The sequence below is a fragment of the Odocoileus virginianus genome, chromosome 23, assembly GCF_023699985.2.
Source record: "Odocoileus virginianus isolate 20LAN1187 ecotype Illinois chromosome 23, Ovbor_1.2, whole genome shotgun sequence".
Taxonomy (NCBI): Eukaryota; Metazoa; Chordata; class Mammalia; order Artiodactyla; family Cervidae; genus Odocoileus; species Odocoileus virginianus.
Window position 1 is genome coordinate 39,602,905 of NC_069696.1, and position 24,686 is coordinate 39,627,590.

The 24,686-nt window shown below is 54.2% G+C and overlaps 1 protein-coding gene across 1 annotated transcript in view; it reads left to right on the forward strand.

Annotated features, from left to right (window-relative positions):
* The window catches only part of MYH9 (myosin heavy chain 9), an 85,416-nt gene that overhangs the window by 51,838 nt on the left and 8,892 nt on the right, over positions 1-24,686 (forward strand). The window contains exons 6-30 of the mRNA XM_020903182.2: positions 742-834; positions 1,311-1,374; positions 2,055-2,153; positions 2,515-2,658; positions 3,382-3,477; positions 4,238-4,356; positions 5,147-5,299; positions 6,971-7,144; positions 7,825-7,998; positions 9,809-9,923; positions 12,244-12,437; positions 12,742-12,863; positions 13,867-13,936; positions 15,686-15,846; positions 16,699-16,807; positions 17,817-17,948; positions 18,392-18,598; positions 19,136-19,273; positions 19,892-20,015; positions 20,268-20,439; positions 21,210-21,422; positions 22,155-22,299; positions 23,557-23,763; positions 23,969-24,073; positions 24,315-24,467. Coding sequence (XP_020758841.2) covers positions 742-834; positions 1,311-1,374; positions 2,055-2,153; positions 2,515-2,658; positions 3,382-3,477; positions 4,238-4,356; positions 5,147-5,299; positions 6,971-7,144; positions 7,825-7,998; positions 9,809-9,923; positions 12,244-12,437; positions 12,742-12,863; positions 13,867-13,936; positions 15,686-15,846; positions 16,699-16,807; positions 17,817-17,948; positions 18,392-18,598; positions 19,136-19,273; positions 19,892-20,015; positions 20,268-20,439; positions 21,210-21,422; positions 22,155-22,299; positions 23,557-23,763; positions 23,969-24,073; positions 24,315-24,467 — 3,483 coding nt within the window. The remainder of the gene's footprint in view (positions 1-741; positions 835-1,310; positions 1,375-2,054; positions 2,154-2,514; positions 2,659-3,381; positions 3,478-4,237; positions 4,357-5,146; positions 5,300-6,970; positions 7,145-7,824; positions 7,999-9,808; positions 9,924-12,243; positions 12,438-12,741; positions 12,864-13,866; positions 13,937-15,685; positions 15,847-16,698; positions 16,808-17,816; positions 17,949-18,391; positions 18,599-19,135; positions 19,274-19,891; positions 20,016-20,267; positions 20,440-21,209; positions 21,423-22,154; positions 22,300-23,556; positions 23,764-23,968; positions 24,074-24,314; positions 24,468-24,686) is intronic.

Here is a 24,686-nt window from a genome sequence, read left to right on the forward strand (position 1 = left end):
AGAAGGCGTAAATAAGAGGACATTTTTGCCAACCACCCAGTATCATGAGACCGTAGTAGGGCTTATTGATGTTATCAGTAAATAATTAGAACTCAAAGTGGGCCTTGCTGATCCCATGCTCAGACACCTGACTTGCTGGGAGCAGGTTTAGGGGGGTGGGGGTGGCTTGGGGAGCGGCAGGACAGGGGACCCGCAGGGAAAATGCAGAGTTTATTAGGACACAGATGTGACAAGGTGGTGTCTTGCGGATCTAGTTACCTCTCTCCTTGTCCTATGGAAAGGGAAAATTTTTTTGTGGGCTGTTGGGTGGGGAGCAGAGGCCCGGGGGGCAGAGGAAGGGTGGCGTCCTGGATGGACATGATCCAGGGGGAAAGACTGATGCCTCTGTTTCTCTTCTTGTTTCGAGTGCTGCTTCCAGTGCATCCTCCAGGGCTGATCCAGGCCGTCCCGCCAGGTCCCCGAGCTGGATGGGCAGCCTGCTTTCTCTCTCTAGGGCCGCTGGTTGGTTAGCTCAGGAAGCAAGTTCAAGTCAGGCAGCGTTTCCAGACATCTGGCAGGAAGGTTGCTCTGGAGTGATGATGGGGACCAGGCCAAGGCCGGCGTGGTTAGAGTCCGGAAGCCCCCATCCCTGGCACATGGAGCATGTGGACACGGCTCTGCCGCCTCCCCTCCGCCTGGCAGAGCAGGTCTGGCAGCCGTGCCACTGCCTGGCCTTCACCACGCCTCTGGGTTCCTTTCCAGGGTGAGCTGGAGCGGCAGCTGCTGCAGGCCAACCCCATCCTGGAGGCCTTCGGGAACGCCAAGACTGTCAAGAATGACAACTCCTCTCGATTTGTGAGTGGTGGTGCTCACGGGCACCTTCCCACCGGGTGTTTGTGCCCTAGACGCAGAGAAGGGTCAGACTTGGTGCTTCTGGGCCTGTGCAGGCAGTAGATGGGGTCACATACCTGCGTAAGGAGCTTCCTTAGCTCAGGTGACAAGACAGCGAGGCAGTGGGGAGTCCCCACCGGTTCCCTGCTTGTTGGGCTGTAACCGCAGCCAGTTAGAACCCAGTCAGGCCAAGCAGGAGGAGCACCTCCAGATAACTGCTAATCTCCTCCGCTCTGGAGGAATTTGGGCATCCCTGGGGCTGGTCGTGGCCCAGGCTTAGCCGTGTGGCCCTTCTGAGTCCTGAGTTCCTGTGCGGTTGGGGTGCCGGGTCCCTGGCTGCCAGACGCAGGCTCAGTCTCTTGGTTTCCTGCCTCCAGACTGTGCCACTGGGGGAGGGGCTGGACGATGGGGATCTGATCTCTTCATCCGTCTTTCCTCAGGGCAAGTTCATCCGCATCAACTTTGATGTCAATGGCTACATCGTGGGAGCCAACATTGAGACTTGTATCCTTGTGGTTAACTGTAAAAAGTGTTCTGCGTCTGGGGGTGGGGGAAGTGACCTTGATGGAGAAGAGGCAGCTCCCTGATTCCTGCGGTTTCCCTTTTACTGGCCTCTTACTTCTTGTTTATGGCACCAGGGAGAGGACCAGGATAAGTTGATTTTTCTTCGTAGGAGGGATAAAGTTGAGCTTAGGGTTTTCCCAGGTGGCTCAGTGGTTAACTATCCGCCTGCCAATGCAGGAGACATAGGAGACATGAGTTTGATCCCTGAGTTGGAAAGATTCCCTGGAGAAGGAAATGGCAACCCACTCCAGTATTCTTGCCTGGAGAATTCCATGGACAGAGGAGCCTGGCGGGCTACAGTCCAGGGGGTTGAACATGACTGAGCACGCGTGCAAAGTTGATCTTCGAATGGGATGGAGCTATAGAAGGCCATCCAGTGTGGTTCCCTGAGGGTAGAGTTGAGTGGATGCTCCTTTATGTTAATAGCCTGGGGAGGTGTTGGCTCCCAAGTGTGGGGGCTGCTGTTTGGACAGGCTGCATGCCATGAGGGACAGAGCCGGGGTAGTTTGCCTTTGTTTTGTTTTGCCGTTTTCTGCTGGTGCAGTTCCATGGCTTTTGAATGGGGGAATGTGGGGGGCTGCCTTCCCAACAGTATGCACAGTTCCTTAATGTTCTTGAAGATCTCCTGGAGAAATCTCGTGCCATCCGCCAAGCCAAGGAAGAGAGGACCTTCCACATCTTCTACTACCTGCTGTCTGGGGCTGGGGAGCACCTCAAGTGTGAGTCGTGGGCCCACCTAGGGGATCCCCCCCGCAGTCAGGCCATACACTGAAGTCGGGAAATGAAATCTCAGCCTGGGGGCAGGCAAGGCAAGCCTGACTTCTGTTCCTGGGCCGGCTGCGGGCTTGGCCCCTATTTCCAACTAGGCCAGAGGGAGCCTGGGCAGGTCACTGCAGCTGCAGACTTCTGGGCCTTGATGCTCTTGGGTGGGGGCCTCTGTGTGTGCCTGTCTCACATGCTGGGGAGAGTCAGCATTCCTGGGGTGTTTCGGGATGCGTCCCCATCTCCCACACCTTTGAGGTCACAGGGTTGACTGGAGCCTCCTGACCCTCACTGAACTTTGCCCTCTGCCCCCTACAGCTGATCTCCTGCTGGAGTCATACAACAAATACCGCTTCCTGTCCAACGGACATGTCACCATTCCCGGGCAACAGGACAAGGACATGTTCCAGGAGACCATGGAGGCTTTTCGGATTATGGGCATCCCAGAGGAAGAGCAGATGGGTAAGGGCCGGCCCTTCCCGGGGAGGCTGGGGAGCGCTTCCTGTTGGCACTGGCCGTTAGGAAGTCCATAGAGACTGGAGGAGGGCTGAGTGGTGGGAGGCAGGCCCGCAGGTTTGAGGTTCAGGGTTATTTCTTCCTGGTCATATCGCCTGGAGACATATGAGGACAAAGGACAGGTTCCTAACTGCCCAGGGCCTGGGTCTACTGTTCCTGTCCTTGCCATTTGCTGGAAGTGGAATATTCCTGCTTTGTCTGAGCCGAGTGTGGAAGGGGCTGGGGTTTCTACACTGGTGATGCCCAGGGTGACAGTGGGGTGGAGCTTGCCTGTGTCTTCTCGTCTCTCTAGAGGGAGGTGAGGGGGGCCTTGATGCTGTATTTCAGGAAGATTAGGGGCTGGGGCGTGTGTACCCTGTTCTCCAGCATTAGAGTCAGGGTCACTTTTGCTCTCCCACTGACAGCATGTACTTGGACAGGCCTGGCTGTGTTCCAATAAAACTTTATTTGTAAAAACAGACAGTGGGCGCTAGGTAGAGGCACATCTGAACTTAGAAGCATTAACAGAACTTGTATCTAAGCACAAGACTGCCCCAGCGGAGGTCGACCAGAGGCCCTGGAGATGTGGTTTGGGCCAAGGCCTGGTGCCCCACATGGCTTGTCTTACCTGAGGGCCTCTGATGGGTGACACCCCAGCTGGTTCTGAGCTGCCTTTCATTGCACCCCAAGGCTTGCTGCGAGTCATCTCGGGGGTCCTCCAGCTCGGCAACATTGTCTTCAAGAAGGAGCGTAACAGCGACCAGGCCTCCATGCCCGACAACACAGGTAACCCCGTGGGCCCCTCACCTGACTATGTGGGTAGGGGCCTGGGTGGGATGGCTCAGGAGAAGGAGTGTTGGAGAGATCTTAGACACTCTTCTTTTTTACTGCACATGTGTTTGTGGCTTCCTGTCACTCCGTATTTTTGTAAAACTCTCGTGAACGTGACCCTGCTGCTCCTTCATGGAGTGTCAGGATGAGCTAGAAAACCCATGATGTGTGGCCCCGAGTTTCTCTTATTCTGAGACCAGACTGATTGTCTCCGTTTGTAAAACAGTCATTTCTGCTGTCGTTCAACTTGCCTGTGAACTTGGGACGACATGAAACAGTGTCCTCACCCTAGCTCTTCAGCCGTTGCTAATTCTCAGGTCATTGCACGCGGCCCTCCTTAAGTTAGCCTTAACATGTGCTTCTGAGGGGCTTTCAAAAGAATTTAATGCATTGGCCTATGAGTTGTCCTGTTCTGTCCTTATGTCTAGGGTGGTGCTGTTTTTGTTCAGGACCCTCTTTCACACTCAGGATGTGGCCAAGGGTGTGCAGAGGTCCCGATGTGGGGCCCTGAGTTGGGAGCCATGCCCACTGGCCTGTCTAAGGGGAGAGCCGACTGTTCTCTGCCCTGTGGAGAAAGGGCTGGGCCTGGGTTGATTGTCCTGGTAACGATCACTCAGTTACCACACCTTTCGCAGGTTAAGCAGAGGGACTTGTTCTCTTGGGTTTAATTAAAACCTTTTTACCCCTTCCTTCCTTACTCTTTGAAAAATATTAGCTGCCCAGAAAGTATCCCACCTGTTGGGTATCAATGTGACCGATTTCACCCGAGGAATCCTCACCCCGCGCATCAAGGTGGGACGGGATTATGTCCAGAAGGCTCAGACGAAGGAGCAGGTGAGCCCTCTGGCTGGGGGGTTGGGCCACCTCCTTGGTGAGGACTGTTGCAGGGGCCACGCTGAGGCCTGCCCTGGGGCGTCCCCTGTATTAGCACTGTCACCTCTCTGAGTCCTCACGGTACCTTGGAGAGCAGGTAGTGTCACCCCACTGAGAGCAGGAGGAAGCTGGGCCCAGGGTCCAGGCTTCAGGAGTCACTGACTCATGGCTGGTCTTGGCTTCTGGTTAGTCTGGTCTCCATACCCCTAGCTGTGTTACTTGAAGTACATCTCAGATGTCATTTCTTCTATAGATACCTCAGTTCATATCCATTTATTTTAAAAAAGTCTTTGCAAAGCTCTAAGTTCATTCTGGGGCTTCCCAGGTGGCACTAGTGATAAAGAACATGCATGCCAATGCAGGAGACCCAGGTTTGATCCCTGAGTTGGGAAGATCCCCTAGAGGAGGACATGGCAACCTGCTCCGGTATTCTTGCCTGGAGAATCCCATGCACAGAGGAGCCTGGCAGGCCATAGTCCGTAGAGTTGCAGAGTTAGACACAACTGAAGCGACTTAGCATGCACGCACACAAGTTCATTTGGCATGTAATGTTGAAAGTTTAGGCTCTTGCAACTTCTTTCATTATAAATAACACTGCAGTGAACATATCTGTGCTTGAAGGTTTTTCCTCATCTTTGGGGCTGTTTTTCTGGGGGTGGGCCCTGCAGGTGACGTTGTTGGGGTAAAGGGAATGAGAGCTTAAAGGCTTCCTGTGTCTGACCTTCCCCCGCCCCGCCCCGTGTCCCCGCAGGCTGACTTTGCCATCGAGGCCTTGGCCAAGGCCACCTACGAGCGCATGTTCCGCTGGCTGGTCCTGCGCATCAACAAGGCTCTGGACAAGACCAAGAGGCAGGGCGCCTCGTTCATCGGGATCCTGGACATCGCTGGCTTCGAGATCTTTGATGTGAGCTTCTCCCTTGAGCCCCCTTCCACCTCCCGAGCCCCTGGGGCTGCCTTCTCCTTGGGCTGGGGTCCTCTCCTGGTCCCACAGCCATTTGAGCTGGCCACCTCCTTGCTTGTGTGGAGACAGGAGACAGGAGTTGAGTGCATTTAAAGCTTAAACAAAGTGCCCTTTCCCAACGAGAAATGCTGGCGAGACTGGTACCATCTAGACGGTGTTCTAGGAGGCCTCACAGGCAGGGGCTTCCTGTTCGTTTATTGTTTATGTTTTCTCAAATATTTATTTTGAGTGTTGTGACATGACTTTGTCCCTGCCCATAAAGACTTTGAGGTCAGGTAGCAAAAACTGGTAATTACACCTCTCCACCCGATCCCTCTGGGTCTTCCCAGTGCACCAGGCCCGAGCACTTGTCTCATGTACCCAACTTGAGCTGGTTATCCGTTTCACCCTAGATAATACACATGTTTCAATGCTGTTCTCCTGAAACATCCCACCCTCGCCTTCTCCCAGAGTCCACAAGTCTGTTCCATACATCTGAGTCTCTTTTTCTGTTTTGCATATAGGGTTATCGTTACCATCTTTCTAAAGTCCATATATATGTGTTAGTATACTGTAATGGTCTTTATCTTTCTGGCTTACTTCGCTCTGTATAATGGGCTCCAGTTTCATCCATCTCATTAGAAGTGATTCAAATGAATTCTTTTTAATGGCTGAGTAATATTCCATGGTGTATATGTACCACAGCTTCCTCATCCATTCGTCTGCTGATGGGCATCTGGGTTGCTTCCATGTCCTGGCTATTATAAACAGTGCTGCGATGAACATTGGGGTGCATGTGGCTCTTTCAGATCTGGTTTGGAGCTCAGATATTCTTCAACGTAGGGTCCATGGCTGTTTTCAGAGGAACCGTGAACTTGGGTGGGGGAAGAATTACCTCTTTATTTTCACTAATCTCTCATTATATGATGCAGTTTTTTCAGTTGTGTATTCAGCAGAGTACACCAACTACAGCTGTTCTGTCTCTAGTCGAAATCAGATATTTTCACATCAGCAGTCATTGCATGTTGTTGTATTCTTTGGGTTCGCAGGTGGCACTAGTTGTAAAGAACCTGCCTGCCAATGCAGGAGACTTAAGAGATGTGGGTTCGATCCCTGGATAGGAAAGTTACCCTGGAGAAGGGAATGGCAACCCACTCCAGTATTCTTGCCTAGAGAATCCTATGGACAGTGGAACCTGGTGGGCTACAGCCCATGGGGTCGCAAAGAGTCAGACATGACTGAGCAACTTGGCACATATATATACCGTTTACATTCACCTCTACTTCAGATTCTAGGTGTTACAAAGCCGACGGCTTGGACTTGTGCTTGTTAATTAAGAAGCACTATGGATTTCTATATTACCGTGTTTGATAATTACATTTCAAGATAACTTCTTTCTCTTTTGATCTATTTTGTGCATTTGAAAACATCATCCTGATACAGAGGCTCCACCAGACTGCTGGCTGGGTCTGCAGGCCCCAGCAATGCAGCCCCTGCTGTGGGTGTGATGAGGGAAGGCCCACAGGGGGCGGCACGGTGGGGCCCCAGGAGATTCTGCCCAAACACCCCTCCCGTCCTTCCTGGGGGCTTGCTGGCAGCAACAGGGATCTGTCTGACCCCATCTCCCTCTTGCAGCTGAACTCCTTCGAGCAGCTCTGCATCAACTACACCAACGAGAAGCTGCAGCAGCTCTTCAACCACACGATGTTCATCCTGGAGCAGGAGGAGTACCAGCGCGAGGGCATCGAGTGGAACTTCATCGACTTCGGTCTCGACCTGCAGCCCTGCATCGACCTCATCGAGAAGCCGGTAAAAGCCGCATGGCTGCGCCTTGCCCCACCTCTCGCTCTGCCCCTCTGGGGACAGAACCATCTGTGATCCTAATACCGAATGTTTTATTTTGATGATGAGTTTTTTTGTTTAAATCAGTTTTGTTTTCCAACAAACAAGATGGTGTTTGGTTCCCAGGCCTGTCAACCAGTCCTACAGTGGCCGAGTCTGCTCTCTTATAAACTCAGTGTTTGGAAGGCTTTGGGGCTCAGGGGTGCTTCCTCTTCCTCAGGAGCCCTATCCTAAATGTCCCCACTCACCACATAGTTGTGTGGACACACTGTGTGTCAAGTGGGGTCCAAGAAGGACTCCAGGGGCCAGGACCCCTGTTGAGGGGCATCCTCTGGACGTGGGTCAGGGGTCTGCATGGCCCATCAAGCCACCAGGTGATTTCCATTGTTCTCACGGGAGTATCTTGCAATGGATCATTGGGTTAAGGTGTGTTCGACATAGCCTAGACCTCAGAAATTCTTTTTCAGCTAGAACTTGTAATTGGAGTGCTTTCAGTCATGCTCCTTATTTTTTTCTTGTATGAGGAAAGCACTGTCCATCTTCTGGTGAGATTCTTGAGTTTCTGAAAACCAGGCTGTGACTTTACGAGGGTGAGAGTTGGTGGGTTTCCGGTCAAGCTGACCTGCGTGATGCTGTGCTCCCTCCAGGCAGGCCCTCCTGGCATCCTGGCCCTGCTGGATGAGGAGTGCTGGTTCCCCAAAGCCACGGACAAGAGTTTCGTGGAGAAGGTGATGCAGGAGCAGGGCACCCACCCCAAGTTCCAGAAGCCCAAGCAGCTGAAGGACAAGGCAGATTTCTGCATCATCCACTATGCTGGCAAGGTGAGGAGCGCACACCCTGGTGTCATGCAGTGTGTTATTATTAAGTGCGTTTTCCAGGTGTAGACATGCTGTTTGTGCTAAAGTCATGGACTCTGCAGTCTGAATTAGAGCTCTGCTCCTGTGTGGCTTTGGGCCAGTTACTTCACCTCTCTGAGCCTTGGTTGCTTCATCTGGAAACTGGACGTGACCACCACTGTACTGGGGAATGTATGTTAAAGGAGCTCACAAAGCCCAGTGCTGGGAAGTCAGTGCTCTGGGGCAGGGCCTCTCAGCTTCCACACTGCCCACCTCAGTGGCCTGGTCAGTCTTTATTGTCAGGGACACTTCTGCTTGTTGTAGGATATTTAGCAGCAGACCTGTCTTCTCCCCACCAGAGGTCAGTAGCGCCCTTCCTACATGTGACAACCAGAAGTGTCTCCAGACATCCTGGAACATCTGCTGGGTGGGATTGGAGGGTAACATTGTCCCTGGGTGAGAGCCATGCCTGTAGGTATTGTTGGCTTTGTTACTGCCAAGATCACCAGCCAGGAAGTAGCAGAGCTGTCTTCATACCAGCTGTCAGACATCCTCCAGTTGGCTTGATCCCAGGGCTTGGACATGAACAGGGGTGTCCTGAGTCTGCAGAGGTCCAAGCTTAGACTAAAGCTGGTTCTTCTCAGGAAGTTGTGTTGCTTGCACAGAATGTCTAACTTGGATGTGTGATGAGCTGATCGGTCCTCAGCCTCCCCATCAGTGAGGATCGGTGATGAGAAACTTGTGCTGTCAACAATGGTGCTCCCGAGCCACCTGTGGCCCTCTCCCACCCTTCTGCACGTGGTCCTGCACTGTTCAGCCTCCCCTGCTTATCTCCTTTGTCTCCCAAGGCTGTTGAAGCCACTCTTGATTTTAAACTAATTATTAGGGAGATCTCTTTTTTTCTAGTTACCTAAGGTCATGCCCCCCGAATGCCGATGTCTCCCGCCACCTTTGTTAGAAACGCAGGCAGGCTTTTGTTGCACTGTTGTAGGTGATGCAAAACCTGGGCACACTTGCAAGCCCATGAAGGGCTGAACGGTGAAACTGCCTGTGTGTGTCCTCATTCAGCCTGAACTGCAGCAGCTCAGAGGACAAGGAAGCTGGCCGTGCCCAGGGGGACAGATGCCAAGACACCCAACTCTAGGGTTTGTCCTCTCCCAGGAGGTCATTCTGCCTCTAGGGAGAAAGACGCCACCATCTTGCACCTCATCATTGACAGCCTTGCATGTGGGGAAACCTGCAGAAAGGGGCCAGGAGGGAACCATGGCTGGGTTACACTGTGTTAGTTAGGGAGCAGGCTGTGGTGGCCAGTCGCTCTGTATTGTTACAGTATATGATATTTTATTACTCTTGCTATTGAGAACATATTTCAAAAAAGGTGACAAGAATATATGCTGTGAGAAAACCTGAATATCCTGGGGGAAAAAAAAAGCAAAAATTACTTGTCCTGTTGCTAAAAGGAATTATTAGGATTTCCCCCCCAATATTCATATTACCTTAAACATTTTTAAAAACAGAATATTCTACTGTGTAGCTGCAACTTAATTCTTAGCCTGTTCCCTGCAGCCAGACGTTGGTGCCGTTTAAATATTTTGCCTTCATGTAACTCTGCAGAGAACATCTCATGGAGGCTTCCACCCTGGTCACTCATTATTTCCTTCTTAGGGATGAAAATACCAGGTTGAGGGTCTTTGCTGTTTTTGATGTTTCCGCCCATGGGGTCAGCCTGCTGCCATAGAGGCTGCGTGCACCAGTGTGCCCTGAGCAGCCTGTGACTCAAGGTCCGATCTTACAGGTGGATTACAAAGCTGATGAGTGGCTGATGAAGAACATGGACCCGCTGAACGACAACATCGCCACGCTGCTGCACCAGTCCTCTGACAAGTTTGTCTCGGAGCTGTGGAAGGATGGTACGCCCTTGGCCCTCAGCCTGCCTCCCCGTGCCCACAGCTAGGCCCCTTCCCTTCCTGGCCACTGGCTGAGGGCAGGGCTCAGGCCAGAGGGTTTTGTGCCCACTTGGCTCCCAGGAGCGTGGGCTCCTCCAGCCCCGAGGGTCACCCTGTCCCTGAATCCTGGTGTGCATGAGCCCCAAGCGTCCTTGAACGTGGCACACAGCCACTTCTTCTGGGGCTTCTCCAGGCTCTGAGGCCACAGACCTTTCCCTTGTAGGGGGTCGTGTGGTGGCCCAGCACCAGGCCACCCAGGTTCCATCCAACTCCTCACTACCTTCTTGCATCTCCTTGGTAGCCAGTACCTCTGGAAGCTGTTCTTTTCCTTGTTTCTGCCAGTTTCTCCTTCTCTCTTTCTGGGTTTTGCTTTAACCTCTCTGTTGCAGAGATGCAGAGCACCCAGAGAGCCTATTTCTATCAGCGCTTTCCTATCCTCCACCTAGAACCAGGTGACTGGCCGCCTGCCGCGGTGCCAACGTGTGCTGCACCCCGGGCTGTGTGACTGGTGCTTCTGCTGAGCTTGCCTGCTCTGCCTGGCTGCTCCTGCCTGCCTGTGCTCCTTCCCTGGTCTCTGCCCCGGGCTTGTGCGCAGGTCCCCTTATGCTCCAGTCCCCTCCCCATCACAGGCCTCCAGTAGAAAGCCAGGCACACCTGGGCTGTGGTTTGATATTGACAGCTTCATGTTATAGATCTTAAAAGGAGAAAAAATAATTGTTTCACAGTCCACGTCCCCTTCAGAACTCCCCTCGTGAAGGCGGCATCTCACTGCTTGGATGGCTGCTATGTCTCAGCACAGGGTACTGTGCACTGCTGTGTGTGTGCGAGCGTGTGTGTGTGTGTGCGTGTGTGTGTGTGATGCTTGCTGTGTCTCAGCAGAGGGTGCTGTGTGCATGGCCGTGTGTGTGTGTGTGTGCATGCGTGTGTGTGTGTGTGATGGCTGCTGTGTCTCAGCACAAGGTGCTGTGTGCACTGCCGTGTGTGTGCGTGTGCGCGTGTGGGCCCAGACACTTCAGTGCTGACAAGGGCACCTGTGTGTCTCTGCAGCAGTTAGCTCTCCTCCTGGGCAGGGTTTTTTGGAGCCAGGATCCCCTCACATGAAATGACCAGTTGTTTGGGGGCATGTTCAACCTTCCCTTGGGCAACCTGAGTGACTTTCACAAGCCACCCAGTCCCAGGACACCTTGGTGGCCAGAGGGGCCCTGTGGGGGCTGCAAGAGGTACCGTTGCCTCCCGTTTTAACCGAGGGGTTCATTGGGTCTATCCTCACTCTTGGCTTCCCTCTTGAGCAGCTGTCTTTTCTGTTGCTTTCAAGTAAATAACAGAGATCTGGCCACAAAGGAACAAGAACTTGACTTTGTTGTAGATTTCTTAACTTTTGCATCCAGCGATGGAAATCTTCAAATTTAATACTGGCTCTGGTGTAAGCCTGACCTCAGATCGCTGGCCACTTAGGTTGGGCTTGTTCATCATTTGCTTTTTGCCCAGGAGGAGGAGGTTCATTTCATTGTTCTGGGCAGGAGCCATGGTGATGAGGGCTGCTTCCGTGGAGGGTTGGTTTAGATGAGAAAGACCCGTGATCTTCAAGACCAAGCGAGACCTGAGAGGGAGAAGTATCCTTGGCCTTTGGGATAGCTGTGGGCAGTGGTGGTTGTCTGGAACCCTGCCCTGGCACCGTGCATGTTGCTCTAGACCCCTGATGTAGAGAGCTCTGCATGGGGGGTTTGCTGCAGAGAGAGCGTGGGCCAGACTCCTGCAGGTGATGGCCGAGTAGCTTTAGAGTTCCTGCCTTCTGACCTAGCCCAGTGCTTTCAGGTAATGGTCAGTGTGAGTTCAGGATACTGGTCTGCTTTTTTCAAATGACTGAATGGATTATCGGGCTCCTGTCAGTCAAGTCTGAACACCTCCTCAGAGCCAGGCTAGTGGACCAGCTCAGCGCACTCCTCCAGGATGCATTGTCAGCTCTTGTGTCTCTGGGTTAGGAGCATCCCAGGGTGGCTGAGATAAGTGACAACGTGGAGTCAGCCTTCACGAATGTGCTTCCCCACTTTGAGGCTCTGCAATCTTTCCAAACCTTTTCCTCCTCCCTCCTCCTTGCTCACAAGGTCACCTTTGCTCTCAGCCTTTGGAGATGACCTTAGCTTGCTTTGTATGCTCCAAGTAGAAACGGTCTGCATTCTGTAGTTTCCTCTTTTTCTGACCAGTTTGGCCTGTCTGTCTGTCCCGCCCCTCTGCCCTGGCCCGGACTGCCGGGTACTCACGTGCTCTTGCCTGCTCTCTCCAGTGGACCGCATCATCGGCCTGGACCAGGTGGCTGGCATGTCGGAGACGGCAATGCCCGGGGCCTTCAAGACGCGCAAGGGCATGTTCCGCACGGTGGGGCAGCTGTACAAGGAGCAGCTGGCCAAACTCATGGCCACGCTGAGGAACACCAACCCCAACTTCGTCCGCTGCATCATACCCAACCACGAGAAGAAGGTGCGGCTGCTTGGTAGTGTGGCGCGGACCTGAGCAGAAACCCCTCGCCCGTGGCACACAGAGCCCTTGGTTTTGTCACCTTGCAGGGTGGTTCGGGCACTCTTAGAATTCAGCCTGCCCATGTAGCCTGTGTTTCTGCCTCTCAGACCTCGATCTTGTAACTGAGCTGTCAATACTATGGGTGGGCAGGCAGTGACTGCTCCTTCCTGGGGGATGTTTGCCCTGTTGCATCCTGAGGGGCCCGCCCTCTCTCCATCAGTCCCTGGGCATACAGGAAGAGCACGTGCTTGGATTTCTTCCCTAGGCCGGCAAGCTGGATCCGCATCTGGTGCTGGATCAGCTGCGTTGCAACGGAGTTCTTGAAGGCATCCGGATCTGCCGCCAGGGCTTCCCCAACCGCGTGGTCTTCCAGGAGTTCCGGCAGAGGTGAGTGCAGAGCCTTTAGTGGGGGAGCCATTTCCTCATCCACACTGAGCTGGGGTCCTCTGTGCCACCGTCCACATGAGGAAGGACTTCCTGTTTTTTTGCTAAAATGAAAGTTATCTTGTTGGCTTCCACTCTCAGTCACTGTAGGGGACTGGTGCTGTTTGCTATAATTAGAGGAGCTCTGAAAAGACATTAAAGGAGGATCAGCTGGAGTCTTGAGTATTAAAAAAGTCAGTGGAATTGGATGTCTGCTGTGTGAGCGGAGGGGGGCAGTCATGACACCGGCCTATTCACCTAATGATGTGTTTAGCCCTGGTTGCTGTCTATTGCAGCACTCTGGTTAATTTCTTGTACCACCCCGTTGATTAGTGGTTCTCTCCAGTATCTCAGCAGAGACGGGCCTGGCTGTGTTCACCAGTTGTGGTCTGTTACATAGTGTTAGGAAAACGTTCTGTAGCAAATGGTTTTCTCTTTGTACTCAATATATGCCATTTATTTTGGATTTTTTTTTTTTTGGTAACAAATATGGAGGACATGTTTGGAAGTGGGAAACAGTGGCTTTAGACATATCATGACTTGATTTTTTTCCTAATAATGCCTGAACTCCACATATCTTTCTAATCATGAGGTCATGAGACATTTTCTGATTTGTATCAGATGATATTTGTAAAACTAAACATTTAATTTCAAAAACTTCTGGGGCTAAAGACACAGGTGCTGGTTAGCAGTTAGTAAGCCCACTTCAGAGCTCACCCATAAGTGAATGAAACAGTCTGACACAAGTTTCCATTCACTTTCTGGAAAACGCCAGGCCTTCCTCGTGCCATTCAGCCTCAGGAAAGAGCAGGATATGATTCACTGAGTGTCCCCTTTCCCTCGGACACTCTGTGGGAAGAATCCTACACCTGCTCCACTGTAGGGACGGCCCTCGCCTCACGGACATTCCAGGCCACGTAGAATCCGAGCGAGGGGTGTACTGACCTGCCGCCCTTTTCCTCCTCAGATACGAGATCCTGACTCCAAATTCCATTCCTAAGGGCTTCATGGACGGGAAGCAGGCGTGTGTGCTCATGGTGAGTGGCTCTTCTGGTGGGTGACGTGTGGCTGGTATGCACACCCAAGGGGCCAGCGCCCACGTGCCTGGTCAGGTCCCTTTGGATCTGTCAATGCTGTGCTCCCCTGTTCCTCCAGTGAGCCTGTTCTGGTTCTGCCAGGGGCACTGAACATCAGGTGGTCAGGATGGTGTGTGAGGAGGAGGAGGCCAGGGCTCAGATAGCAAGGCTGTGGTGTGAGGCAGAGTCCCTTCCTTCTGGCCACATTTGGTTCTTTGTTGCTCCCATCTCCTCTCATCTTCACATGGGGCAGTTCACCGCCAGGGCCCCACGACCGGCCCAAAGCTAGCAGAGGCCGAGTTTCTGGTCGTTTTCTCTCTTTCCCACCACTGGCCAGTGTTCGACGGGCAGTGGGCCCTGGAGTGTGCTTAGTGAATGAAGGCCCCGAGGTGGCCATGCTGGGGCTCTGCCCACTCAGTCATTTTTCGCAGGCAGGCATCCAGCTGGGTCTCATGTGTCCAGGGGTCAGCAGCCAGCGCCCCTTGCTTTCTATACTTTGCATCTTTGCCAGAGAGTCAGCAGAGGATGGGCTGGGGTGGGCATTGGGGAGGAAAGAGAAAAGGGAAGAATAATTCAATACCACCTTTGGTCAGAGTTGCCCTGTAAGGGACAGGGAGGTGGAGCCTAGAGAAGGAGGGAGGAGACACGGGTCCCTGCTCTGCGATGCTTGTCACCCGGTGGAAGGGAGGTGTGAAGGACAGAGGTGTGCCCCTAGCTCATGTCTGGGCCACTGTTCGCCCGGAGACTCAGCTGCTGGCCAGTGAGGGCTGTCCCTCCTTTAGACATAAGCAGGTCCCCTCCATCCAGCCCTGTAGGGAAGACAGTTGGCCAGGCTCGTCATGACAGGAGGTGGGACACCCGGCCATGGCTCTGCCCTCCTTGGCCTGCCCTTCTCCCAGGGCCTCTTCCAGACCTGCAGGGCCTTTCGTTGGGCATCAAGGGCCCTAGATTCCTCTTACCCTATTCAAGGCTCTGCCTCTTGGAGCTTGTTCTAAATCCCCTCTCTCCCAGGCAGACAGATGGACAGACAGACCCTTGCCAGTGGGCTTAATAAGAGAGCTTTGTTATTGTACTGAAACAGCCCTGGGACGATAACGACACGTTGCCTAAAGCTCATTCAGCAGTGGTCCCACATGTGACCCATGCTCAGCGCCTTCTGTGCCTTCTCTGGTTTCATTCCCACAGCTCTGCTAGGAAGGAAGTGCTATTTATTTGCTTTGCTAACTTACCTTTTAATTAAAGAAGCCATTATTTCCATTTTACAGCCCAGGAAACGTGGGCCCACAGAGGTTAAGGCCTGGGGTCACCTAGTTAGCATTTGATCCTGGTCTGAGCTGGAGTTGGTGCTGTGCTTGGACAAAGCAGTGATGCGTGACCACCTCTGCTAAGAGGGTGACCTGACTGGGTGCTTGTAGAACAGGCACCCGTAGTGAGGGGGTCGGGCAGAGAAGAAAGGAGACCTACAGGGTCCCTTCAGGGCTGAGAGCCTGTGTTTCTCTGCAAGTCTGATTCCTTACCTGCCCCTTGCTGGCCCCCACCTGCCCCCTCCCGGCATTTCCCCTGCCCCACTTTCCCTGCACCAGCAGAAGGCTGCCCGCAGAGCAGCAGGGCAGATCCCGGCTCCAGGCCCCTCCCCCGGCCTTGGCCTTGCTCCAGGGCTCCATGGTGGCGGGGGTGCCCCATGGTCAGCAGTCGGCTCTCCTCCTCTAGATCAAAGCCCTGGAGCTTGACAGCAACCTGTACCGCATCGGCCAGAGCAAGGTCTTCTTCCCGGCCAGCGTGCTGGCCCACCTGGAGGAGGAGCGGGACCTGAGGATCATGGACGTCATCATCGGCTTCCAGGCCTGCTGCAGGGGCTACCTGGCCAGGAAGTGAGTCCTGGAATGCCTACACCTTGCTCGGGACCCCCCAGCTCTCCTATAGCAGAGGGCACTGAGGAAGCGGGGCCTTGGTGCCCTCATGCTGGCAGGTGTCCCCCGGGGAGGCCACATGGCTTTCCCTGCCCCCTGCTTCCTGGATTCCTGCCTGAGGTTTAAAGTGAGCAGGAGGGAGCGGTGATTGTGTTCAGATTTTCCCTCCAAGGAAACCCCTGCCTCCCACTGTTCCTCCCTGTGTCCCTCCTGTCGGGGTGACACCCAGAGTTGGCCGTCCCCAGAGGACCCTGAGCTCCGGGGAGGAGGTGCCCTTGAGTCCCAGCAGCTCCTGTGGGGTCAGGGGCAGACTTGTGCAGGACAGTGGGCGGGGCAGCTACGCATTTGCCCCTTGACTTCTCTGTGTCTGGGCTCTGGGGCTTCTGTTCCAGCCTGAGCTCTGAGCGTTGTGGGGAGAGCATGAGTGTGGGTGTTTGGATAGATGGACATTTGCAGGACATGAGCTGCTGACGTTCTCCCCCCAAACAAAAGTCCCAAGATTGTGGGTGGCACGAGGGTGGGGAGCTGCAGTTGACAGGTGGCCTTAATGACCAGGGGTTACACTTGACTCTGTAGCGACCTCATTCACCCTTCAGTGAAGAAAGGTGGTTGTGACCTTGTCCTGGTCACCTCTGCGAGCTCACCTGTAGGACTCAACCCCAAGCCGGCCTCCTTCCCCCCACATCTGTTTTGAAGTGCTCCCGGCAGGGGTCGGTCCCTCCAGTAAAGCCCCTGGGAGCGAGGTCAGGACTGTGGGCAGGGAGGTGGGCCCGCCCCCGCCTGGAGGTGCTGACCGTGACCCTCGCCCCACAGGGCTTTCGCCAAGCGGCAGCAGCAGCTGACGGCCATGAAGGTCCTGCAGAGGAACTGCGCCGCCTACCTCAAGCTGCGCAACTGGCAGTGGTGGCGGCTCTTCACTAAGGTGGGTCTGGGGGGGCTCCGTGTGGCAGAGGGACCAGCGGGCCGCACGCCGGCCTCCTGCGGGGCTCGGGCCCCGGGCTGGCACTTTGCCCCTGTGTCCCCGGACCGAGAACTTGAGCCGGGGATGGTCCTGCCCTGAGGGGTCTCGAGGGGTGTGAGCTGGGGCGTGTGTCCAGCGTGGACGGCTGAGGTGCCGTGGGGCTGGGCCGGGGTGGCTCCGAGGGCAGCTCTGGGATGTCAGGGCCCCGCCTGCCCACCATGGCCCCATGTGATAGCAGTGCTGTCCACCCAGGAGACTGCGGTCTGTACCTGGTGGCTCCGTCCTCCCTAGCCTTTACAAAAAATTCTCTTGTATTTTAAAGTCGGTCAAGCTACTTTGTTTATGGTACGTAATTTGTGGTAACTGCAAAACACTATACCAACAAAAAGGATAAATAAGAAAGTAAAAATTCACCTATAACCCCTTCAACCTTGAGCCAACATCAATATTGAATAGATGTTTCAATATTTATTCCGTTTTTTTTAAACACTCCCATTAAATCTCTGCTGTGTAAACCATATACCTTCTTACATAGCTGAGCTTTTTGACTTGTGTAAACAGTCTTTTTTTTTTTTGCATTTTCCATTTAAAATTTTTTCATAAGCATAATTTTTTAAAAGTCAGCATACTGTTCCCTAGAGATGTTTCATAATTTATCTAGCTACTTTTCGGGCGGTGGATCTTTATCTCTTTGCTAAATTTTCACTGTTGTAAACAATGCTGTCCTGAATGTCTTCATGCACATACAGGGCTAGTTTTACCGAAATGTAATTAGTGGGTCAGTGGCCTATGGCCTACAGCACCAGATTGATTTCCTGAAAAGCTGTCCCCGGGGACACCTGCTCTGCCTGGTGTCCTGCCTGCCCCTCGCTCTTGTGCCCTGGCGCTTCCCCAAGGGAGAGGAAAACCCCGAACTCTCAGCCTGCACGGGCCTCTTTCCCTGAGCTGTCTCCTCCACCTCCTCTCCTAGGTCAAGCCGCTGCTGCAGGTGAGCCGGCAGGAGGAGGAGATGATGGCCAAGGAGGAGGAGCTGGTGAAGGTGCGGGAGAAGCAGCTGGCTGCTGAGAACAGGCTCTCAGAGATGGAGACCCTCCAGTCCCAGGTGAGTGTCTGCAGACTGCCCGCGCGGTGCTGCCTCCTGCTGGCCACCGGGGCTGCTGCTTAGTCACTTCATTTGTGTCTGACTCTGTGCAACCCTACGGACTACAGCGTGCCAGGCTCCTCTGTCCATGGGATTCTCTGAGCAAGAATACCAGAGTGGGTTGCCATGCCCTCCTCCAGGGGATCTTCCCAACCCAGGGATCAAACTCAGGTTTCCTGCATTGCAGCCAGATTCTTTATCACTGAGCCACCAGGGAAGCCCCAGTAGACAAAGCATAAACTTGGCATTGAAGGAAAATCGGGGGGTGGTTTCTTTCGATGTTTAGACATGCCTGGCAGCTTAAGCATGCTGAGATGGAGCCTTCGCTGGGGACCAGCTCTCCCACGGGGACAGGCAGCCCGCAAGCAGCTGTCAGAGCTCACATTTCCCCTGTGTTCCCGCAGCTCATGGCTGAGAAGCTGCAGCTCCAGGAGCAGCTCCAGGCGGAAACAGAACTGTGTGCGGAGGCTGAGGAGCTCCGCGCCCGTCTGACGGCCAAGAAGCAGGAGCTGGAAGAGATCTGCCATGACCTGGAGGCTCGGGTGGAGGAGGAGGAGGAGCGCTGCCAGCACCTGCAGGCCGAGAAGAAAAAGATGCAGCAGAACATCCAGGTGCCCAGAGGAGGGGCCAGGCCGGACCCAGGAGGGGCGTGGGGGACGGGGCGGGTAGGGAGCAGGGACATCCCAAGTGCTGTGGGAGGACAGTTTCTGTCCTGGGGGCAGCCTTGGGGAGGTGTTATTTTTGAGGCATTTTGTTTGTTTGTTTGCTATGCTCTGTGGCTTGTGGGATCTTAGTTCCCTGAACAGGGATTGAACCCTGGCACTTGGCAGCGAAAGCGTAGAGTTCTAACCACTGGATCTCCAGGGAATTCCCTGGCTCATTATTTCTGACACACGTGTCAGGTGTCCATGAGCCCTGCCCCGCTGAGCATTGAATCCGATTTAATTCCCCTCCTCTGTGATCACTCCGGCTGGTCTGAGGAGCGGAGGGTGGACTCTCACTAGAGGAGGCCCCTCAGAACACATGACCCTGTGTTGGAACCAGGACCTGGGGTTTTCGTCCCTGCACCCCAGTTTTAAATACGTGACCCCACACGTGGGTGCTGGGCCCCATCCCATCTGCTCACGGTTGCCCCGGCTTCATGGCAGGAGCTGGAGGAGCAGCTGGAGGAGGAGGAGAGCGCCCGGCAGAAGCTCCAACTGGAGAAGGTGACCACCGAGGCCAAGCTGAAGAAGCTGGAGGAGGACCAGATCATCATGGAGGACCAGAATTGCAAGCTGGCCAAGGTGAGGCCGGTGGCCCGGCCCCTGTCAGCGTCTGCCGGGCCACAGAGGAGAGCTGGGAATCACGTTAGAGGAGTGGGAGAGACACCGTTGGGATGCTGACCTTCATCTCTGGAGGATGGGGTGGCCAGCTTCGCAGGGCAGGACGGCTGTCTGGAAGCCTGCGACGTGGGGAGTAAGCGGGCTGTGTGGTTGCTGTTGTGGAATCAGGACTCCAGTGGTGGCCACACAAAGTGAGAAGAGCAGGGGCACTTTAGAGGATGAGGAAGGGTGAGGTCACAGACATAGAGAAGGTAGCGCCTTCCTCCCCCAAATTCTCTCACTGACACTCACCATCACCTGGAAGGTCTTTTTACCTGAGCAGAAAGGGATAATGCAGACCTAGGAAAGGGCTTGGACACACTGTTTATGGGTCCCAAGGAAGCTTACCCAGCTGTTTCGGAGGAGCTAGTGACTTTCACAATGACCCCTTTGATCTGGGAAATCCTCATGCACTTGACCAGGTGTTTAAGGTCCTACCCCTCCATCCAGACCTCAGTGTCTGGGAGAGTTGTGCTTGAGGAGACCCAGTGCCTTCTGCATTCAACTAACTTCCAGCTCTGACCCAACCTCGCCCCCCAGGAGAAGAAGCTGCTGGAAGACAGAATAGCCGAGTTCACCACCAACCTCATGGAAGAGGAGGAGAAGTCGAAGAGCCTCGCCAAACTCAAGAACAAGCATGAGGCGATGATCACCGACCTGGAAGGTAAAGGCGGGGCACAGGGACTGTTGGACTTGGGGTTGCTGGGCCACCCACCACTCGAGGACCAGTATGGGCCTTGCTGCCAGGAGCTGGGGTGGCGAGCAGGTCTCCCGGGGCCTGTGGCATCCAGCCACTGCCCTCCAGACCTGAGACACGGCAGCCGCTCCCTGTGAAGCCTGGTATTTTATGTAAGATTTGAAGACAGAGAGAGGCCACTGAGGACTCTGTTGGCATCTCTCCACTCTTGCTTCTCAGAACGCCTGCGAAGAGAGGAGAAGCAGCGCCAGGAGCTGGAGAAGACCCGCCGGAAGCTGGAAGGAGACTCCACCGACCTCAATGACCAGATCGCCGAGCTGCAGGCTCAGATCGCCGAGCTCAAGATGCAGCTGGCCAAGAAGGAGGAGGAGCTCCAGGCCGCCCTGGCCAGGTGAGGGTCAGAGCGTCAGGCCAGATGGCTAGTGTCTGCATTCTCAGCAGACTTCCTTCTGTGGTTCTTGGTGCATCAGTGAACTGTGGGCATGCGCTCCACTTTTGTCTGGGAAGCTAGTTTACAGCAAAGCGTTTCCTGTTCACTGAAAGTGCAGCCTGGGCTTCTTTGTCACCTATAATCCCTCCCAGAAGTCATCTACAATCCTAGTCATCCAATCACAGCAGTTCTTTCTTTTATAAAATTTCATGGCTACAAGTATGCTTTTTAAAAATAGATTTTATTTGGGGGTGTATTTTTAAGTTCATAAGAAAATTGAGCAAAAGGTATAGTGATTTCCCAAGAATCCGCCATTAGCAACTGCCCCCACAAGAGTGATACATTTGTTACAACTCATGAATCTGCTGTGAAGTTCCTTAATCACCCTAAGTCCAGAGCACCTTTGTGTTTCTACTTTGTTGTTGTAATCATGGACTGTAGCATTTTATTTCCTTTTTTTTTTAATTTAACATTTCAATTTTTAAAAAATGTTTAAAGCACTGAAGCTTAATTTGGAAAAGAATTCTTCCTCTATGAGGTTTTGAGTTCTCCAAGTGGAACAGCCCTTAGGTCTTCCAGATGCCTCAGTGTCTGCCAAGAAGACCCCCTAAGGGGCTATGGTTGTCACCACCAGGAGTGGCTTCGGCCGCACCTCTCTAAGCCTTTTCTGCAGGCTCTGCTCTCTGAAGGTGACAGCAACCTCATCCTGACGTTGGTGCTCTCTTTGGCAGAGTGGAGGAAGAAACCACCCAGAAGAACATGGCCCTGAAGAAGATCCGGGAGCTGGAATCTCAGATTTCGGAGCTCCAAGAAGACCTGGAGTCTGAGCGTGCTGCTAGGAATAAAGCCGAGAAGCAGAAACGAGACCTCGGGGAAGAGCTGGAGGCTCTGAAAACGGAGCTGGAGGACACTCTGGATTCCACGGCCGCGCAGCAGGAGCTCAGGTGTGCCTGACGGCTGACTGCCTGGTCACTGAGGAGGGGGTGGTGCTGCAGGGAAACGGAGGCGCTGGCCTCGAAGGGGGGACCCCAGGCCTCTGCACACACACAGTGTGGCCTGTTGTCATGGAGCTTGGAAGCTCCAGGAGATAGTGAGGGACAGGGAGGCCTGGTGTGACATAGTCCATGGAGTTGCAAAGAGTCAGACACGACTTAGTGACTGAACAAGAAGAGATGGAAGCTGATAGTGCCTCAGCAGCTTCTCCCTAGGGTTGAAGAACCTGGCTTGGAGTTGGGCTGAGGCAAGGGTGGGATTTAAGGCTGAAAGGCTACAGAAGTCCCTACAAGGCATGTCTGTGGGGACTTCCTGGCTCTCTAGTGGTTAGGGCTCAGTGCTTCCTCTGTAGGGGGGCATGGGTTCAATCCCTGGTAGGGGAACTAAGATCCAGAATGCTTTGTGGTGCAGCCAAAAAAATAAAAATCTTACAAATTACTTCTGGCTCCCCATATTTAGAATAAAACCCAATTCCTTGGCTAAAAGGCCTATGTTACTTTTTTTTAAAGGAGAGGGAACAAAGGGTGTCTGTGAGCCTGCGCTATAGGATGGACAGCTGAGGAGGGAAGCCAGCAGGCAGAAGGCTGCCTGGGGTGGCCAGTGCTCCCCACCAGACTCTGTGCCACCAGGGCAGCATTGCTCCTGGGCCCTGGCCTCCCTTCTGAAGGCGTTTCTCTGTTCAGGTCCAAACGTGAACAAGAAGTGAACATCCTGAAGAAGACCCTTGAGGAGGAGGCCAGGACCCATGAGGCCCAGATCCAGGACATGAGGCAGAAGCACTCGCAGGCCGTGGAGGAGCTGGCCGAGCAACTGGAGCAGACGAAACGGGTGCGTGCCCCCCCCCCAGGACTGGCTCTGAGAGTCTTGGCCACTGTGGGCCTGGGGGAGGGCTGGGGGACCCTCACGTAGTCCAGGCTCCAGCCCTTCCTGAATGTGACTTTGGGGGAGCATACAGGTCCATCTGTGCTTCAGTGTCCTCTTCTGTGAGGGAGGCTAGTGAGAGTCTATTTCATACAATTACGTGAGAGTTGGAGTTGGTAACTTGTGACAGTGCATAGTCAGTAAGGGCTCAGTGAGTTGTTCTAGTCTTATTATCACCATTATTATCCTGTTCAACAACCTGCCAGACCAGAACGTTTCATGGAATTGGAGTGACTCTGAAACTGAAGTTTCAGAGGGACATTGGGTCCCTTTTCTGAAGCCCGGCCCTTCTCTAGAATACCTCCAACACATGGTCAGCTGGAATCTTCAGGGAGAACCCTGGGGATATTAACCCGGCTGGTTTCTCAGCCTGGGGACTGTGACCAGGCAGTTCCTGAGCAAGACCAGTCCTGCCTCCTACGGTTTCCAGCTCACGGCCACCCTTGTTGGCAGCCCGAGAGGACAGAGGCTCTTCTGCGTGGCAGCCTGTACAATATTTTCAGAAACATGCCTGTCCCTCTGTTTCCCTTTTACTTCCTTCTGGTTCTGGGCAGATTGAAGCCTTGCCTTTTGCTCTAGCATTTTTCACCCAAAGAGCTTTTGTATGCACTCGGGGTAGGTTTGCCCTTGAACTTGTCTTCGATATTGTGACTGACTTGATATAGAATAGATTGGGATTGTGTTTATTCTGTAAACTTGGCTTTTATATTTTTTGGAAGAACATTTCAGTGTTATGGTGAACATCAAATTTCTAAGAGACTTTCCTGGAAGTCTAACTATGGACAGTTATAATTTCCCTCAGCCTATAATAATAATGCTAAAATCTCAACATCAGCAATGACGATGTCTTGCCCTTGGACATTCCATGCGCCCTGTGTGGGAGGCCAGGCAGGGATGGTTTGAGAGCCAGGGGAGCCGTGGTCCTCAGAGGGGAGGCCACGTGCCAGGCGTCCTGTGCCAGCCGGGTGACGAGTCCACATCAGGCCTGAGCCCTCCAAATCCATGGCCCTCGCCAGCTCGCTGCCCCCTGAACTTGCCCGGTGTCACTTTTGCTGCAGGGCAGCAGATTCTGGGACTGGCTCCACCGGCTCTTTGTTGATGTTGAGAAAACCAGCCTCACGTCCCAGGCTCCCCCTTTCACGTCTTTGCTTTCTGCCCCCGCAGGTGAAAGCCAACCTCGAGAAGGCCAAGCAGACCCTGGAGAATGAGCGAGGGGAGCTGGCCAACGAGGTGAAGGTGCTGCAACAGGGCAAAGCGGACACGGAGCACAAGCGCAAGAAGGTGGAGGCCCAGCTGCAGGAGCTGCAGGTCAAGTTCACCGAGGGGGAGCGCGTGCGCACGGAGCTCGCCGACAAGGTCTCCAAGCTGCAGGTGAGGCCCCCACTGGACTGCCTGGGTCCTGGCCCCTGCTGCCAGGGCCCCTGCTCTTCTCTCTCTCTCTCTCCACGACCTGGCTCATCTGTGAGCCCCCCCGGGTTCAGCCTGTGGCTCAGGTCCCGCGTGTCTGAGAGAGCCGAGGTGGGCCCCGAGCAATCCTGGTCAAGCTCACGGGGCTTTTTCTCCTGTCCACGCGCAGGTCGAGCTGGACAATGTGACGGGTCTTCTCACCCAGTCGGACAGCAAGTCCAGCAAGCTCACCAAGGACTTCTCTGCTCTGGAGTCACAGCTGCAGGACACGCAGGTAAGGGCAGTGATGGGCCCCCCGCAGCTGTTCCTGTCCTGGGAGGACCCTGTGCCCACACGGCGTTAGCTGCCAGGCCCCTGGGTCTTCCTCACAGTGTCCTCCCCAGGCTCTCTGGGACCTCCTGACTCCCCAGCTGCCCCCTGAATCTGGGGCCTGCTCCTCTCCCGCCGAGAGCGTGGGGACCACGAGGCCCCGACAGTGTGGGTCCTGAGCCCTGGCCCCCTTGTCCGCTGGGCAGGAGCTGCTGCAGGAGGAGAACCGGCAGAAGCTGAGTCTGAGCACCAAGCTCAAGCAGGTGGAGGATGAGAAGAACTCTCTCAAGGAGCAGCTGGAGGAGGAGGAGGAGGCCAAGCGGAACCTGGAGAAGCAGATCTCCACCCTCCACGCCCAGGTTTGGAGCTGGCTCCCCTCAGGTCACCCCGGAAACGGTGGTCGGAGCCTGTGGGCTGGGGAGCCACCTGGACCTGGAGGCACAGCCAGGCCTCCCCGAGCTGGCTGCCCTCCCTCGGAGAGCTCCTGCCCTCCCCAGAACAGGGCTCACCCCTGGGTCCCCGAGGAGAATTCAGGGGTCCGTGAACTTGGCTGGACTTCATCTTCATTTCACCAGTCT